The 17,518-nt window shown below is 38.9% G+C and overlaps 1 protein-coding gene across 4 annotated transcripts in view; it reads left to right on the top strand.

The window, feature by feature from the left end:
• The window catches only part of FRYL (FRY like transcription coactivator), a 205,934-nt gene extending 190,346 nt beyond the window's left edge, over positions 1 to 15,588 (top strand). For 3 of the 4 annotated variants that reach the window (XM_081959286.1, XM_081959283.1, XM_081959284.1), the window contains exons 57-63: positions 1,232 to 1,381; positions 4,160 to 4,258; positions 6,720 to 6,788; positions 9,499 to 9,516; positions 11,981 to 12,091; positions 12,572 to 12,771; positions 13,551 to 15,588. In XM_081959286.1, the coding sequence (XP_081815412.1) occupies positions 1,232 to 1,381; positions 4,160 to 4,258; positions 6,720 to 6,788; positions 9,499 to 9,516; positions 11,981 to 12,091; positions 12,572 to 12,771; positions 13,551 to 13,806 (903 nt within the window). In that variant the 3' untranslated portion in view covers positions 13,807 to 15,588. The remainder of the gene's footprint in view (positions 1 to 1,231; positions 1,382 to 4,159; positions 4,259 to 6,719; positions 6,789 to 9,498; positions 9,517 to 11,980; positions 12,092 to 12,571; positions 12,772 to 13,550) is intronic. The other variant, XM_081959285.1, reaches the window with a different exon arrangement.
• The last annotated feature ends 1,930 nt before the right edge of the window (positions 15,589 to 17,518 follow it).

Genomic DNA, 17,518 nt, shown 5'->3' on the forward strand with positions numbered 1-17,518 from the left:
CAATAGGTAGGTAGGGAGAGAGAGAGAGAGAGAGAGAGAGAGTAGGTAGGTAGGTAGATGTTTCCAGGTGTATTTATCCATGTGCTGGAGAAGGAAATCGCTGACAATCTGCAGCACCCAAGACTTTGTTTCTGCTGGCACAGCACTTGATCAATCTAATTCTCATCAATCAGTTAAAGAGCTTTCCAAAAGGAAAAAAAAAGTTTTTGCACTCTGCAAACCTCCCCAAAACAGCCTGTTTTTCGCGAAAATGGGCCTGGTTTTTTTTTCAAAAAAAAAAAAAAGGCATGAATAACCTGGGGGGGGGCTTGCAGAGTGTTCCTGGGGGGGGGGGGCAAAAATAAGCATAAAACGATCCTTTTTTGTAAAATGAATTGCATGCATAGCATGGAGGCTTATGGGGTGCTGCTGGGGGCTGGGGGGGCAAAAAACGGCCCGCTTTTTGCTCATTTCTGCCCTCCCCAGCCCTCAGGAGCTCTCTGAAAGCCTCCATAAGGGTACATGCACCCATTTTGGTGAAGGGGTGGGGCTTCGGGAGGCAAATAATGCTGTATTCAGTGCATAAGACGCACCCAGATTTTCAGCCTCTTTTTTGAGGAAGAATGGTGTGTCTTATACTCCAAAAAATACGGTATCTATCTATCTACTGTATCTCTCTCTCTCTATCTATCTATCTATCTATCTATCTATCTATCTATCATCCCTCAAGGATCAATTTCAGGGTGAGGATTTTCACATCTCTTTCTATATTGGGGGCATTACATAGGAAACCTTTCTCCTCCACTCTTCTGTTCATTAGAAGAATATCCATTTCTAAAATCACAGGCTAGAATGACACTCAGACTGACGTCGATTTTTCTTGTTGCAAGATTTTGTAGAAGATTTCTTAGAAAGGATCTCAGTGTAAAGTTGCATCCAACCCTGCCCTCACTTTCATGTGACAGAGTTACATGGAAGAGGAGAATTTTGTCTCAGGTATAAAGCATCAGTTATGATAGAATAGGGCAGCCTCCTGCCCAAATAAAATATTTGTGGGAGAGGAGCAAAACAGGAGAGTTTGTGCAATTCTAATTTTCATTTCTTTTAAATGTTTCTTCCAAAGCAAAATAAAATAAAATTTAGGGTTAGGGTTAGGCTGCTAAGCCGAAAATAAATATTAAAGAATCTACAATAAAATAAGTAAAACCCTGTAAATTTTTTCCACACGCAAACACTCTTTTATTGTATTTAGGTGATTCAGAGGAGATTTGGAGCCATAACACATGAATCAGTCAGTTTTCTGGGTGAGAATCTGCAACGAATTGGAACAAAATTTAAAAGTTCATTGGAAGTTATGACAACGTATTCAGAATGCCCAACTGTTTTTGTGGATGCTGAAACGGTAATATCTAATATCTACATGCTAACTTTTCTGTTTAGTGACTCTTATTAGTAAGCTACAAAGGTTCTTTATTTTGGCATTTCCAAGAAAATTTCCTATCATATACAGTATATATATAAAAACATCATTAGTTGCAACACAAAGAGTTTAAAATGGAGATACGATATGTAAGCCCCCTAAAAATATTTGTTTTCTCCAGATCACAGATCAAATTTCCTCTCTAGTGTTCAAAATTCTATCTGTTCTAATAATTTTTTAAAATAATTTTTTGAGTTGTTAACTCCATTAGTATTAAATATATTTCAAAAATTATTAATTTATGTTTTTGTAATGTAAATGAAATATTACATTTTTTTTTGCTTCTGAGATTTTCATGTTTTGTTTTTCTCAGCCATAATATCACAAGTAGCTTAGAGCTCAAAAAGCTACACAATTTTTTTATCCAAAACTATAAACATTCTCACAAGTAGAATTGCAACAAAATGTTATTGTGCAGAATATCCCTCTATGGCTTCTACTCAGTAGGTCAATTCCATCTCTTGGCTGGTTCAGGAATTTCCCCTCTCTCCTAGTAGAGATTTTTGAAAGATTTAGCTCTCTCCCAAGGCTGTTAATAAGTAAGATGCAGTTTGGGCTGCAAAGTTTCCTATGAACTTTGGAAAGGAAGGAAATTATAAAATAAAAAACAGCCTTAATATTGTACCCATACGATTATAGGTAGTCCTCAAGCTACAACAGCAATTGGAGCTGGGATTGCCGTTGCTAAGTGATGCAGTCGTAAAGTGTGACATCACCTGACAGCGTCACTTAGCGATGGCAGTCCAGGTTGCCATCATAACCCCAGACCTCACAGGTCATTAAGCAGGAAGAGGCAGGAGTCCCAGGCAATGGAGGGTGGGGGGAGGCCACCGAAGACCTTGAGGGGGCCGACAGAGACCGTGTGCATGTGGGGGAATTCTGCAGGTGGTAGAAAAAACAATGGGACCAACTTACCAAAAGTGACCTACAAGCTTTCCTGCCAGCTTTCCCAATGACTGCTTGTGAGAAATTGGCAGAGATGGTTGCAAATGGTGATCATGTTTTATGGAGATGCTGCAACAGCTAGAACTTTGAGGATCAGTCATACCTCCATTTTTTTTTCAGCACCACTGTAGCTTTCAACAGTTGCTGAATGGATAGATGCAAGTGGAGGACTACAATTAATTTCTGCGAATTGAATTTATTACTGTTTGCTTATTATATTTAGTGTTCCTTTGATAGATTAAGACAGCTGTGATTTTTCATTTCACAATCATCTGAATATCTAGTAGTACCTCGGTACTCAACTGCTTCAAAGCGCATCAAATGTGGTACTTAATGTGTTTTGATGCAAAATGTTGTCCCTGTACTCGTCGTGTATTTGGTATTCAACGTGTGATAGGAAGAAGAGGCTGGCCACAGAGAACAGACAAGAAATCGGCCATGCCAGGAAGGTCATTGACATAGGAAAAGTCCTCCCCAGGGTCACATGGTTTGTTTGATACTAATTTTTAGTATTTGTCACATTGCCTGGAACCAATTAATGATGAGTACTGAAGTACCACTGTATTTAATTTCGATTCTTTTGAATTAAAATTTGCTTTTAAGAGAAGGATTTATACCAGACAAACAAGCTGAAAACAATACCCTAATCAAGAAACTACCAAGGAGAAAACTACACCCTACCAACCTTGGCAGGTTCATATATAAACAGAGAGCAATTCACTAGCACTGGTGAGGTTATCTAGCTGGATGATGAAATGTCTCCAGGCCAACAACCAAATTTGGAGAGAGCATCAAGAACTCCACAGTTGAATCCTGAGCTACATATATTCTCTTCTATTGGAAACACATGATTTTGGAAATCAAGAGAATCAACAGACTTGTCTTCTCCCTATCTCTCTTGACATAAATTATTGCCCCTTGATGCCAAGTAAATGGATCTAGAAAATAAAGGTTCAAAATTGCTTGGTATTCTTTGCACACGCACCTTAATCTGGTGGGGGTGGGGGTGTAGTAGCTGGCTTTTACTTATTCATTACTTCTGGGTCTTGATTCTTCTCATGGGATGGTTGGCGTTAGATCAGTCTGCTTTCCAGTAACCTTCAGGGTAATGATAGGTTTGTAAAGCAGATACACATCTGAAGTTGCATTTGGGCAATGAAATACTGGCAAATAAATGATAGAGCAATATTTCCAGTTCCTGCATTGCATTGCCAAGCTACTCATTAGCACTCCAAACAAGCCCATGCTGTGCTATCAGCTTGTTTACATGGAATCTGCAAACTTTCATTTGTGCAGAGTGATTATCTGCAAGAGAAAAAAAATTACATCAACATTTTATGTATTTGCTTCTATACAAGTTCAGTATCCTGCGTTGTTGTTATTACAGGAATTGAATCTTTTATATTTGGCATGCAAATATTTAATCCATCATTTAACAGATAATTCTTTAGTAACAGTACTTAGCAAAGGGATGCATCTCATCTAGATAGTTCTTTTTTTAGAAGTACACTTCTGTATTTTCATGTGCCATGTAGAAAAATTATTTCCGGCAGAGCTATAGATTTGATATTAACAAAGGATAGAATTTGTATTATATAAACAATTCCGGTGACTTCCTTAATCTTTAGAGTTACTTCATTAATCTTAGTAGATATTGTCAGGTTATAGCAAATGTTTAAAAATGTAAATAAGTACATATTATATTTCACATGGGATTAATTAATAAGGTTTTTAAACATTCTTTTTGTATTACAGTTGATGTCCTGTGGTTTACTAGAAACATTGAAATTCAGTGTTCTGGAGCTTCAAGAACATTTGGATACTTACAATGCTAAAAGAGAGGCAGCTGAACAGGTAGTTAATTTTTTGGGGGGATACTATTACACTGTATTGAACAAGTTAATGATCATTGGGATTTTAAATGACAAATAATATACTGGACTGTCCTACAGTGGTGTGTAAATTGAGGGAGGTCAAAGACCATATGGCATATATTCACATTTGAAATGGAATGGATCCACTAGGACTTCTGCAGAAATGAACATTAAAACAATAAAATTCTTTTAAAAAGTAGCATTTCAAGAGGAATAGAACTTTAAGCAACTTCAAAGAATTAATCTGGTACAATGATGGGGTTTTTCAAATATAACAAACGTGGAGCAACTACATTTTCAGCATCAGAATTTGATTTTCTGGAAGAAAACTGACTTTGGATGGCTGTCTCCTGAATGCTTCCTTTGTCTCAGAAAAATGCTCTGAACTGTCTTACACCTTTGCTCTGCCCTAATCATTCACAGATACTGCAGGGAAAGACAAGCTGAATACAGAACTGTCACCATAAGCAGCATTTGACAGCTTTGTTATAGAAAACTCATGTTAAGAGTTTCTGTTGCATTAGAATGACAGACAGAGGTCATTAAAGTGCCTGTCCATCAAACAGCATTTTAAAAAAATAGTGGCACTGCAATATTCTGGTATTCTGAATAATGGATGCTATGCAAAAGCAAAATAACGTACAATAAACCCCAGAAAAAAAATTGTTTCAGGAACTTATTATTCTTTTGATTCTACTTTGGTCTAGTAAAAACTTGTTTTCCCCCTTGCCTGAAGGAGCATGTGGGCTACATGGTCCCCCCTCCCTTAACATTTAATTTTCACCTTTATAGTCAACTCTGGAGACTAATAATAAACGAATGCAGGTAGTCCTCGACATACAACCACAACTGAGCCCAAAATGTAGGTTGCTAAGCGAGAGAGTTGTTAAATGAATTTTGCCCCATTTTACAACCTTTCTTGCCAGATGTTAAGTAAATCGCTGCTGCTGTTAAGGTAGTAACATGGTTGTTAAGTAAACCTGGCTTCCCTATTGGCTTTGCTTGTCGGAGTGTCGCAGAAGAGGATCACATGACCCTGGGACACTTCAACCGTCATAAATATGAGTCATTTGTCAAGTGCCTGACTTTTGATCAGGTGACCCACAGGAATGCTGCAATGGTCGCCAGTGTGAAAAACAGTCGTAAGTCACTTCAGTGCCGTTGTAACATGAAATGAACTGTTGTAAGTTGAGGACTGCCTATACAGCAACAGATAAGAATTAATTCATCTTGTGGGGGAAATTGCAGTCTGTTTAATATATATTTGTGAAAGACAAAAATATTTTTTATTCTGGGCAATGAGAAGCAGATATTAGGAGCAAGATTGATAATGCACCACAGTTGGGGTGAATGTGAATCTATAATAAGATTTATAGACTCAACCCTATTTGACCTCCTGTCGGTCCTTATCCTATACAGGTGATGAAAGGGAGAGCGCTTTGGTGCTTCTCTTCTCCCCTCCTGCCCCCATGTGCTTCTTAGAAGTATAGAAGAATAAAAGGGGGATCCAGGGAGTCCTTTTGGAATACTTTGGGCAGGGGTAACTGGCTGGCCTCAGGTTTCAGGGTTATTTATTGTGATTCCACTTGACACCTGAAGTGGTAAAGGAGGAAATGAAGAAGATCCAGGATCCATTTTGTTTTATTTTTCAAATAAAACAAAAACAAAAATATCAAAAGGAAGTTGGGCTCTATGCCATTAATTGACATGTTGGTGTTTAGAAAATTGAATTTGTTCTGAAGAAAATGCACAGTCCTAATTCACTTACTAAAAGCCCTAATTAAATATACTGATGAAAAATTAGATTTTTGTTCTCTTGTGTACAGAGGTTAAAAAAAAAGTCATAATCATGAGTCAGGTTCATTATTCTGCTGGCATAGAGCTGCCTTCAACTTGGTCTAAAACACAATTAAGTTTTATTGCATTACAGCTTGTGAATTACAGCACATTCCTCACTGTCTGTCACTGGCTGTGAGTAGGTGCTATAAGCATATAGTTTGTCTGTCCCTAAATGTGTATCCATAGTTGTCTGGTTCTCATCCAACACTACATGTAAGTGTGATTTGCTTTAGGTTTAGCAAGATATCAGAACACACCCATAATGGCTGAGTGTTACGAATTGACAAATCACAGCTTGTTCGTTGAATTAGGGTTAAAAAATGTTAGTGATTGGTGGACTGGACTTTATACCTGAATCTATATTTAGAAAAGAGAGTAGATTTTATCTCTTTGATGATGTATTGCTATTTCAATCATGTTGCTTTCTTTTATCACTTCAAATTACACATCAAGGTATATTATAGAAAGCAATAGTTTTAAAGGTATACGTTATATTAGAACATTCTATGATTCAAGCAAAATTTATTTTCCGTGTTCGGGCTGATATAGGCATCAGTGATTTCGCTTGGTCTCTTTCAACTTGCTTCTATTTTATTTTGCAGTGGCTAAAAGACTGCAAAAGGACATTTGGTACAGATGATGGGATTCATGGAGCTACTACAGATGCTCAGGTAGGAATCTGCTTCCAGTCACTGCGTCTATTTATGTCATGCGTAAATATAAAACCATACATGCTGCAGAATGCACACGTCCTAATGTTCACATCAGGTTAAAGAGTAACATTTTTCATTTTAGCTATCGGAAATATCTCTCGGGAAATTTAGAACATATTAAATATTGGCCTGGAAATAATGGATTCTTCTTATTAAAGAAAAAAAAAGGCAGCTTGTGGGTCTGGGTCTAATAACACTGAACAGATAACCAGGAAAGATGGAATCAGTGTACAAAGACTCCTCTCTCTGTTATGAAGCTGCTATTGCAAGGAAGAAACTTGGTAATTCTGCTTATCAGCTCATCGGATAAAATAGCTTTTCTGGCACAGAAGCTAGGCTGCCTCAAATCCAATTAGTCCTGGGTTGTATGCCTATGACCTATCTGGAAAGTAATATTAAAAATAATTACTTGGACAATGAAAATCTGATCTGGTGTGTTTGTAAAGAGCTTATCCATAGTAGAAAACACAGATTTCTTAGAACCAATGATTACACGAATGCTATTCCTAGGGTATTGGTGGTTTGATTTAAACTATTTGATAAAAGCTGATTGCCAACTATAATAGCATTGCCATGGGAGCTGTTATATTCTTTTTGCTTTAAGTTTTTGCCCAGAGTTGTTTTTGCATCTGGAAAATCAACTGATTCTGAATGGTGGATAGACTCAGATTTTCAGATACTACGTCTAAGAAGATTTGTCTTGTCCAGATTTGGAAAAGAAGCAAACATTTTTTTAAAGAAAAGATTTAGATTTTGGTGTACTTTACTCTCCTTTCTTTCTTTATTAAGAAGTTGGAAGGTGGCTCTAAGAAGAGAGTTAAATTTTAAACAGTAACAGATTTTATTTTTATTTTTTTCTTGGTAATGTAGATGCTAGTAAGTAACAATCTGTAGAAAGTTGAAACACTTGCCTTTCCCAGCTACCCATTAAAGTAACTGTAAGAGTTTACTTTGAACTGAGAAACTGTAACACAGAGAAGGATGAAGATAATCAGAGGACTTAAAAACTAAGTCAAGTGAAGATATTATAAAAGAGCTGGGCATTTTTAGCAGTGAGAAGACTAAAATAGAGAGTGTAGTAGTGCTCTTCAAACATTGAAAAGGACCTTATGCAGAAGTTCATAGCTTTTTTCTTTCCCAGATAAAGAATGTACGTTTCAAGGAGTCCAGAGTCTAGCTCAAGGGTGTCAAACCCATGTCATCACAGCATCATCACGTGATATATCGTGACTTTTTCCCCCTTTGCTAAACCAGGCGTGGCCAGTAGGCCATGATTTGACACCCCTGGTCTAGCTGAATACTGAGTGGGCAGAGTGGGGGAGGCTCTCTGGCAATAAGAGCACTTGATCATTCAAATTAGTGACCCAGAAGAAGCAATGGGACCCCCTGCACTTTATGTGTTCGTGCCGAAGTTAGACAGTAATCTGTCCAACATGCTTCTGTTTAGATTCTTGCACTGTCTGAAGTTGTTAGACTTGGCATAAATGGCATGTTCCACTTCTGTGAATCTGGAATATTTCTTTTCCCTCTCCCTCAGATATAAAATAGAAGCCCTCTGACAAAAAGATTTAAAGCTGGGCTAGACATCCTCTAGGATACTGACTAGCCCTGTTCCAGCTTCTGTTTTCAGGCTATGAGATCTAAAAGTAGTTCGTATTTCTGTTCAGCTTGAGCATAGAACCACCGTTAGGAAGATCTGGGCCGTGGCCTGCTTGATTGGGTCACAGTAGGCAAGGAAGCAGCCCCACATTATTGCTGCTTCAGACATCAGTGAGGCAGACGAACAATGGAGTTTGTTCCCAGTGTGCGCATGCGCAGAGTTTCAAGAAGAAGGGAAGAAGCTAAAGAACAGGGGTCGACTTAGCAGTAAGGCCACAGGTGGATGATGAATGGCCCCTCCCAGAGGAAATAAAAGAGGAGCGAAAGAGGAGTGGAGACAATTAGTTCGCTTAATTGGTTCGTGACTCTCCAAAGACTCCTTGCCAAGTTCTGCAGATATTGGCCTGGCAGCTCTCCAAGCCAGATAAGGTCTGTGACTGTAAATCCTCCCTTGAAAGACTTTGCTGGATGTGAATGAGAAGAATTCACAGTCAATTAATAAAAGGGTTTTTTTTCGGGACGAGGAGTTTGCTCCATGCTTTTGGGAAGCCATGATCAGAACAATCGGGAGGCATACTCTCTTTTTTTCTTGTAAGAATTTGATCCTTTTTTCCTTGCAGAAATTTTGTCCTGTGTTTTTCCATTCCTTCTACTTCAGCACATTGATATTGCAATTAACATCTTTCCAGGAATGTCCTATATGAGTACTTTTCATGGGGTTCTTTTAAATGCATGAGGTTTGATGCCTGCCTTCACAGTTGTCGCTTGAACCTATTTATCCCCATTTTTCTTTTCTCTCCGTTCATTATCAGAACTTAATCTATGCCTTCTTGTCACTATTATGTTTTGGTCATTTTGCATGATAACAAAGCAAGTAGTACAACCAGCAGTTCTATCATCTAGAAATACTCTGTATTATTTTTATACATGCATTAAACCGTTCTTTGGAAGTTTTTTCCCCCTTTAATTATATCTGGGGCATTCTGAGACCCATGGAAAATGAAGTTCTCTACTAATTCTTGATCTTTTTCCTTTTTGTATTTTGTGACCCGCACACCTTCTTGCTTAGCATTTGGAAATTCTAGCAGTAAGTGATGGCTCTTGATTTATCAAATAACTAACTATGCCAGAAACCAAACTGGCTTTCATTTTGTCTTATGTCCATTTGTGATATCACAGTGTTCCATTATAGAATATTATGGAAATAACAATTGCTTTGCTTATCTATAATTCTAACTCTTCGGCAGTCTTTTTAGATGGCAGAATATTGTAGCTGTAGCAAATTATTCCAGTGTTAATTTTGCTTATTTATTTTAAATCCATATTAAGTCATACCCACTAATGCAGTTAAATATGCAAATACAGGTTGATACTACGCTTCTGTCCATGAATTCATTACCCTTGAAGTTGAATTATTATTTAAAATAATCAAAACGTGAAGAATATACAGACTGCATCAAAAATCTTCATGGCCAGTCACAAGGGATGTTCAAAGGCCATGTGTCAAAAGGGTGAAGAAGCCTTTAGAAGGAAATGGCAACCAATTTGAACATTTAATTCATATAGTAAATTATATACAGGGCCTGGTTTTTGCTACATCCTGTATGTGTGTATGTCTATGTGTGTGTATAGAAATATATTTATTTGCAATACAATAGATTGAAATGTGATTAGGGCAGTGGTTCTCAACCAATGCAATTCATTTCATAGCAAGGCAGAGCCCACATATGCCAGTGTACGTGCCAACTGTCCCAGAAAACCTGGTTTTCAAGGCACTGGACAGGGCATCCCTGGGCCTTTTTATTCATTTGCCTAATGCCTGGAGAAAGAAGGTCCTCACCCAACCTGTCTTCAGCCCCCATGCATTTGGGGGACTAACTTGGATTCACTTCAAATTATTATATAGTTCTCTGTGTGATCTGGGATCCAGCATCAGCTCTGCTTCAATACATTTGTCGGGTGAAACGAAGTGGCGAATGGGTTTCAGTCCCATTTGAGCCTTTGACCTTCTGTGGTGGGGCTAAGTCGTTGTGCAGCCTTGCAACCTGGACAGATGTGTGAGATGCGAGATCCATTATGCTTGAAGATGCAGGATGAAAACTTTTCCTCCCCCTCATTCCCCATGAGATAGTGCCCTGGTGTGTTGGTTGTATCTGAGACAGCGGCTTCTTGCCATTTTGAGAAAGTGTTCCTCACCTGGCCAAGCAGGCTGTAATTGCAGGCCTTGGCCATAAGGCCAAAACCATGGTGCATGATCACCTGATTGGAGGCGACCTGTTGGGAGCCATGGCTGCAGAGGTGGGCATCACATAATGTAACAACCGAAGAGCCCAGAACCAAAAATGTGAGCATGCGCAGAATCAAACACACAGTGATTATATAGGACGGGATAGCAGGTGGGCGGGCCCATCCGCTGATTGGAATTAGTGGTTCGTCCGAACGGCAGCAGCCCACCTCTGCATGGCTGCCATAGAGGAAAGAAGACCCATGCAAGAAGACGTCTCTTGCCTTTTGCCATTGGGAAGTCGCTTTTTGTATAGTTTATTTTTTCATTTTCATAACATATAACCACATGTATACTATTACATAGCCAACATCATATTGTATTATTAAATGTTTACATCAATTCGTCTTACCATCAACTCCCAAAAACAATTATCGGCTCTTCTGCTCTCCATACACCATATTTGTACCTTATCCATCACTTTCTTCTCCCTCTCTCCTCCTCCCTACCTCGTTTCTTCTGTCGTCCTTCTCTTCTCTACTTCCCCTTCCTCTCCTCCTCTCTCCCCTTTCCACTCCTCCTTTCTCTCCTCTTCCCCCCCCTCTCCTATCCCTCTTCTCCACTGGGAAGTCGCTTTGAAGAGGGATCTAGGGAAGGATAGTAGATGAGGGGTTGGGACAGATGGGAAGAAAGCTTGAAAGGAAATCATGATTGTGCTTGAATGGATTGCTCGCTTGTCTCCTCTCTTCCTCTGTCAGGGCTGCAAGAATTTTCATTTCTGATCTGATGGAGGGAGAAAATGAAATGTTGCGTGCCATTTCCCAAGTGGCACATCCAGAACTGCCTGTAAATAAATGAATGCCAGTCTCAGGGAGGTGGGGGGAATAACTGGGATCAGATATCAGTAGGATGGACGTTATTTGATAGAATGCTTGATGAGATGTGCAATGAAAGGTTGAGAACCACTGTTCTAAAATTAGAAGTGACAGATCCCCCAAAATAATACAAACAACTTTTCCCTGCTAGAATATGGCATTTCTGAAATGTCATCAACATCCCTTCCTCTTTGCTAGAAATAGCTGCCCTTCTTAAATGCCAAAGTTTATTACGTAGCTAGCAAGAAAATATTTACTTTTTTAATTCAAAATCCACCAATGACTAGAAGCACTTGATTAGCTTCCTCCTCTATTATCTTAACCTTTCTTCTCTGCAGTAAGCAAATAACTATTTTTATATTGCAAATTCTGCTCTTTACAAATTGTATGCCTTTGTCGCTTCTTTGGTTAATATATTGTTTTTCCGATGACAATTTTATTTTTATTTACAGGAATTAGAGCTGTGTCGGAGGCTGTATAAGCTGCATTTCCAGCTGCTCCTTTTATTTCAAGCCTATTGTAAACTTATCAGCCAAGTGAATGTAGTGAAAAAAGAGGCAGAGGTAAAGAAAATGCCACTGAAACTTGGAGATTTGCTTTTACTACAAGACTGAAGGCTAAAAATTACATCGCTGAATTAAAAGGCTAAATAGGCTAATAAGGATGCCTATGCATTGTATCCATTCTGCTTTTGTGCTCAAGTGTGCACTCAAAAGCGGTTGATAACCAGTAAAAATACAGAATTTGATAGTTTATCGAAAGTTGGAAAATACAAATTCATATTAAAATTTGTTAAACGTTAATCAGTTTGAGACTCGATCCTCATCCAGCTTTATCAGATTTCAGTTAAGCCCCTAAGCATCCACTGTAAACGCTTAAGGTGTTTATGAGAACGTAAACCAATATTTAATTGTGGTAGCTGAATTTCTCATGTCGGCTTAAACAGATTATTTAAACATACTTTCTGCCCAAAGCTGCCACAGAATAGGGGGGAAATTGCCTCTGCTATCAAAAATGCATGTACCACTCCTTTTTTTCCCTAGGTGATAAACATGTCAGAAGAGCTTGCTCAGTTGGAAGCCTGCCTGAAAGAAGCGGCTGAGTCTGTTTCTTATAGCCGTATTGAAGACACTGATATCCCAGAAGGTTCTCAGACCAGCACAGAGACAGCCATCCATTCGCTCATTGAAACCTTGCGAAATAAGGAATTTTTCTCTGCTATAGCGCAGGTCAAAGCGTTCAGGTACTGCCAAATGCCTTTTGCTAACATGTCTTACCTGGAAAGGATGCAACTGGGAGTGAGTCTCAACCAAGGACTTATGTAAATCTGGGTCCATGGAATAGAAGAGCGCTATAAAATAATGATATAGAATAGGAATAGAAATAGAATAGAATAGAATAGAATTCTTTATTGGCCAAGTGTGATTGGACAAACAAGGAATTTGTCTTTGGTGCAGATGCTCTCAGGGTACATAAAAGATACCTTCATCAAGAATCATAAGGTACAACACTTAATGATAATCCTAAGGTACAAATAAGCAATCGAATCATTAAAGGATAACATTTAATACCAATAGAAGAGAACATGGGGTTGAACTGTGACACTCTGTGAGCTTGGTTGTTTTCTTGAGATGTTTCATGACCCAACTAGGTAACATTTTCAGTGATCTCAATGAGTGCAACAGGTACTCCACAAGTAATATGCAATGCAGTCATTTCGTCTACTTTTGGAAAATGGGTGGGTTTTAGCAGGGGCCTCATATTAATTATGCCTGGAATTATAGCTCCATAGGAAACCTTAGACAGCAATAGCGTTTAGACTTATATGCTGCTTCAAAGTGCTTTCCAGCCTCTGTAAGTGGTTTACAGAGTCAGCCTATTGCCCCCAACAAGCTGGGTCCTCATTTTACCCACCATCGAAAGATGGAAGGCTGAGTCAACCTCACATTAATTTGGAATAGAGATGATCAACTTGGATCTTGATAAGAACGGTGACTAATAACTTCATTTCTGTGTCCCCAGGTGCATTTGGCCCAATGACATATTTGGCGATTCCGAAGAAGATCCGATTCAAACCCTCTTGCACATATTTTTCCGTCACCAGACCCTTGGCCAAACTGGCAGTTTTGCAATAGTTGGCTCAAAACAGGATATGTCAGAAGCCAGCTCAAAATTAATGGAACTGAATTTAGAGATCCGGGAATCCCTGCATGTGGTGCAGTCATACCAGCTTCTTGCAAAACACACGGCTGTGAGAAATCTCAGTACAGGATTTTGAACCTCAGAAGACCACTAAAAAATGGGGAGGGAGTCCCTTTTATCAAGCACCTTTCATATCAAATGAAACTGTTCTATTCTCCAGGGAAGAGCTTTTCTAGAAACAAGTTGCATAGCATAGTAACAGTTCTCAAAACAGCTGACATCATCTTTAATGCTTTTTTTTTAACCTAGTATCAGTAATATGAACTCTTTAAAAAATTGCATTAGAGAAAAGGGCTAAAAGCAATGCCTATAAAATGCATTTTTTCCATCATAAACAGAAAGTACATGGAGTTGCAATAATAGCCTCTTAACTTGGAGATAATTAAAGCAGGTGAAATGAGGCTAAAATGAACAGTGGATGTTTTGGCTAAAGACCTGTGAAAACTTTCTGGCTTTTAGACAGTAAATAGTCAAATAATGTTGAATTCATAATTTTGACAGTGTCATGAGGAATGTGCTGTATTATACCGGAATATAAAAGACTGCAAAATCCACTGATTTATCAATATTGTATTTACAATTTATTCTATTTTTGCCTGTAATGATAAAATTTATGCGTGTGAGTAGGAATGAATGGCTATCCAATCATATTTTGAGGATATGGATGTTTGATAAAGTTTGAGCATGCCAAAAAAAAGCACTGCAAAATTATTTTTGGAAAAAAGTATATATTTTTAGCGTTAATTCCTAGTCTGTAAATGTTCTGGAGTTTAATAATATTTAAAACTGGAATTATCCAGGTTTTTTTTTAAAAAAAGGAATAATATATCTCTAACTGGTTTGGAATGCTGCTCAGTTTTCTGATCAGTGTTTATAACAAAATAACTGATAACTAACCAAAAAGTAGCTGCTTGCAGAGACTTTAAAAATGTATATTAAAGATGCCTATTGTCCCTCAGAACTCACTAGAAAAAAAAATAACTTATTTTATTCTGTACATATTCTAGAAATTGTATAGTGTAAAAACCAGTATTTTTTGTATAAATGTTCAATGACGTTTTATTTGAGAATAGTGTTCACGGCTTGGGGGGGGAGGGAGGGAGGGAGTGGGGGGCAAGATAGGACAGTGTTTATATCTGTTGTTCCGCAGAGTTCAAGAGAAAGTTTAAGCAGGCATGTTTTCCATGATTTCTCTTTTAAGCAAAGGCATCGGGGACTGACAGGGGGAGGACGCAGCCTACGGATCCCAAAAGTCAGCTTTGTAATTCCTTCTCCAAGCATGCAGCATAAAAGTAACTGAATTCCATTTTAAAAAAAAAACATTTTAATGAAGCAAAAAGGGTGAATGTAATTCCTCTATTCAAACCAATTGAATCCCCAATATTTTATGTCTCTCTCCATGCACTGTGATTAAAAATAAAACAAGTTTCCAGGGAGTAAAACACGGAAGAGTTAGCGTGGGCTTTTTTCATTGGGGAAATCGATCCCGTTAAATATGTAGTTATGCTGAAATGCATTAATTGAAGGCACTCTCTATTTACAGAACTGTTGGACGGATAACACAATTCTTGTTCTATTTCAAAACTCTTGTTAACAAGATATATATATATATATATATATATATATATATATATATATCGCATTCATAGTCATTTTTTTTATCCTGGTAAAATTGAATTATTTTGAAGTTTCTGTGTTACTTTAGGTTGCGTTCTTAATTATTTAACAACCCATTACAAGTATACATGTAGTTTTTAGTTGTATAATTTTTACATATTTTATCATTCTCCTTTCTTTGTGTGTGTGTGTTTGTTTTTTAGGGGGGGCTTGTTCAAATAAAAATGTCAATCTACTCTTTTGTGTACTTTCTCAAAGAATTTAAGGGTTGCAATCTGGTGGTGAATACTTGATATAACATTGTGTTTAATGCCGTTTAATACTTTATTTTTAAAACCTTTATTTTTAACCGTGGAGTATGCATATAGACAGACTGTCCCTGCGTGGCATTTAAGAGACTTGTACATGCCTAGGGCAAAACAGTGGTCGGTGCTGAAGGACTTGAGTGGAGAAGGAAGCATTTCCAAAACAATTAACGGGATTGGTGCTTCCGGAGCCTCACATCATATTTGGCTTTTTAGGAATTAACCTTTTTAAAAGAAAAAAGTTAATTTGAGAGCCTAGCTTGATCATTCGTCATGACAAAATTGTTATTTTTCTAATGTTCCTGGATTACATTTCATAAGCCAGGGGTGTCCAAACGTGGGAACTTTAAGACTTGTGGACTTCAACTCCCAGAATTCCCCAGCCAGCATGGCTGGCTGGGGAATTCTGGGAGTTGAAGTCCACAAGTCTTAAAGTTCCCACGTTTGGACACCCCTGCTCTAATCTTTGCTACTGGTTTGGAACTGGGAGTGGCCCCTTGCATGCGGTCCTTCTGTGCATGTGCAGAACCTTCTGCGCATGCGCAGATCGTCCCTGATGACGTCTGGATGGGTGGGTGGAGCTTCCTGCCGCCACCACTACCGGTTTGCCCGAACTGGGGCAAACCGGCAGAATACCCCCTCTGGTTCAGGCCCCCCCCTGACTAAAAAGTGTGTCAGCTGCCTGGATCAGTAATTTTGACTCATGATGCCCATTTCCTATCTGAGACTTCTGCAAAACAGTGAGAAATAGAATTTGTATGGTTTAATTGGCAGAGTAGTATTGGCCACTTATGAATGCTAATTTCATTGCTCCTAATTTTTACAGAGTTTTTAAACATATTAACAAGACCTTTACCATGAAAGGGTTCAAAACCAAATCCTGCTCTCACTTTCAGTGTATGCAAAATTTGAGTTGCCCTAATAGCATACCAGTTTTCACAAACATTTGCACAAGTGCTGCATAAAAATGACCTAAATCAGGGGTCCTCCAACCACCCTGCCCATGGACCGGCACCTGTCCGTAGCATGCCAGCAATCGGGCCGTGCAAAGGAACAAAGGTCCATCCATGGGATGCAGGCAGCATGCAAAATCACATCCCCTCCAGTTTGTGGAAAAACCTTTCTCTATGGAACCGGTCCCTGGTGTCCAAAAGATTGGGGGCCACTGACCTAAATTACACAATTTTTAAAACATAAAAAGCAAATATCCACATTGTATCTCGAGTGATTACTTTCTAACATTGAAGCAAGTCTCTATTCCTGGTAAGTATAATATAATTGAGCAAACATCCAGTGGTTTTACTAGGACAAGGAAAAAATAGTGATTTTAAGTCGGTTTGGTGTAGGCATCAGGCTAGAAACTGGGAGACGGAACGTTGGTCCTACCTGAACGTTCTTCTCAGCGTGGCGCAGGAGGGTCCAGGAGTGGGTTGTTCAATCCTTATTTGCTCAAGAGACTGAGTCAGAATTTAAGCCATGCCTCCAGCTTCCCCAATTCCGACGAGGCGCAGCTCCAACTAGAGCAGTGCTTCTCAATTATTTTCTGTCATGCCCCCCCTAGGAAGAAAACATTTCACGCGCCCCCCCGCGCGACTGTAAATAGTATCATTTGTCTATAAAATTGTTATAAGTACACCTCTGCATAACATAGCACACCGGTCTTTCCTCGTCTCCCACCGTAGTCACATGCTTTCTTTCCTCTTTCCCTCTTACTTGTCTATCCTTCCTTCCACCCTCCCTTCCTCCTTCCCTTCCTTCCTGCCTCCCTTCCAGTTCCCTCCTTCCTCTTTCCCCCTGCCTGCCTGCCTTCTTTCCCTCCTGCTTATCTATGCTTTCTTCCTTCCTTGCACCTCCTGCCTGCCTGCC

The sequence above is a fragment of the Natrix helvetica genome (assembly GCF_964273705.1).
Source record: "Natrix helvetica genome assembly, chromosome: 7".
In the NCBI taxonomy this organism is placed as follows: domain Eukaryota; kingdom Metazoa; phylum Chordata; class Lepidosauria; order Squamata; family Natricidae; genus Natrix; species Natrix helvetica.